This window comes from Atta cephalotes, assembly GCF_000143395.1.
Source record: "Atta cephalotes unplaced genomic scaffold scaffold00019, whole genome shotgun sequence".
Classification (NCBI taxonomy): domain Eukaryota; kingdom Metazoa; phylum Arthropoda; class Insecta; order Hymenoptera; family Formicidae; genus Atta; species Atta cephalotes.
In genome coordinates this window covers 1,654,984-1,656,925 of record NW_012130083.1, presented here as the reverse complement: position 1 = coordinate 1,656,925, position 1,942 = coordinate 1,654,984, and the positions used below count along the sequence as shown (strand labels likewise).

The window sequence follows — 1,942 nt, the reverse complement described above, 5'->3', positions numbered from 1 at the left end:
GAGAGAGAGAGAGATTCATGATAGAGTACCATCTATTAGACGTAAAACAAGGACAGACATTGATAGCGTCATCGTAACACATCCACAATGAAAACATTTACTAAGTTCAGTATATTACGCGAGAGGAGTTGCTGTGACGAACAGTAGTACGCAACGACTTGTATCAGTGGTATCGGTAATGTTCTGTGTACAGCCTGTCACATTTTATCAAAAAAGTTTAAAAGAGATTGTAGAAAGATCATCTAATAATATCTATTTATACTATGGAATATTGGTCGATACTACTATCGATAGTGATCGGTGTAATCAGCATTCATTATCTTTTTAAAAATTTTAATTTCTTTAAAAGAAATGATATTATACATTTATCACCTATTCCATTATTTGGATCCACGATGTCGATTGTATTTCGTCGAATGTCATTCTTTGATTTCATGTTGAAAATATACAATTTCAATCCAAACGCAAAATATTTGGGATTGTACTTTACGACAACTCCAGTCTTCTTGCTTCGCGACCTCGAACTCATTAAAACTGTTCTTGTAAAAAATTTCGAGGCGTTTCCAGATCGTCGTGGTTTTGCTGACTTTAATGACTCTTTATTTAAAAAAAATTTGTTTTCTCTTCGCGGAGAAAAATGGCGGAACGTGAGGAATCTGTTGAGTCCCTCTTTTACTTCCAGCAAGATGAAAATGATGTTCACGTTGATGTCCGAATGTGCTGTAGATTTTGCAAAATTTCTATCGACATCACCAGTGAATAAAGGCGATATAGACATGAAAGACATCTGCTCTAAATATACGAATGACGTCATTGCTACTTGTGCATTTGGAATCAAAGTCAATTCTATGAAGGACCCAACGAATAAATTTTATACTTACGGCAAAGAGGCGAGTAACTTCAGAGGAGTCATTCACAGTATAAAGTTCTTTTTTATTGGAACGTTTCCGACACTTGTACGAATTTTTAATATGAAATTTTTGGATGATTATATATCGAATTTCTTCAAGGACATTATAAAAACTACAATTGCAACTCGCGATGCAGAACACATTAAACGTCCGGATATGCTACAGTTAATGATGGATATCAGAGGCAAAGAAGGTCGTAGAGAATTAGACATCGACGACATGACTGCGCAAGCGTTCATCTTTTTCCTCGGCGGTTTCGAGACCAGTTCCACTGCAATGTGCTTCGCAACTCATGAAATAGCAGCTAATCCAGAAATTCAGTTGAAATTGCAACAAGAGATCGACAAAGTTTTGGAGGAATCAAACGGAGAAGTGTCTTACGAAGTTATTAATAGACTCGAATATTTAGATGCAGTGATATGTGAAGCTCTTAGATTATATCCACCAGTTGCCGCCTTAGAAAGAATTTGCGAAAAAACTTTTGAATTACCACCAGCATTGCCGGATGAAAAACCTTTTATTATGAAAAAAGGTATGCTTGTTTGGATTCCAGTTCTTGCAATCCATCGTGATGAAAAGTATTATGACAATCCGAAGAAATTTGATCCAGAAAGATTTTTAAACAATAAGATGAACAATTCTTCGAATTATATGCCATTCGGATTAGGACCGAGAATGTGCATAGCTAACAGGTTTGCTATGCTGGAAGTCAAAATTTTGTTATTCCACTTATTAGCGCAATGTGAGCTAAAACCTTCTCCAAAAACTACGTCCCCAATACAGTTTTGCAAAGATTTCATGATAATGCCGAAAAATGGATTCTGGTTGAATATTCAGCGTAGAAAAAATATGCATCCTGTATTGGAGTCTACTCCTGTAGTGGATAGTTAAGCCTCAGAAAACATTTGAAATGGTAATAATACAGATATTACAAAAAATGGTAATAATACATATATTGTAAAAAATGATAATAATAGAAAAATAATAATAAAGAGATTATAAAGATGTTATAAAAAAATAATAATTATCAA

General features: G+C 34.4%; 1 protein-coding gene across 1 annotated transcript; it reads left to right on the top strand.

Annotated features, from left to right (window-relative positions):
- Window positions 1-263: 263 nt before the first annotated feature.
- Window positions 264-1,942, top strand: LOC105619010 (cytochrome P450 9e2-like). Its single transcript, XM_012200537.1, has one exon. The coding sequence runs from the start codon at window positions 264-266 to the stop codon at window positions 1,800-1,802; it is 1,539 nt and encodes a 512-aa protein (XP_012055927.1). The 3' UTR covers window positions 1,803-1,942.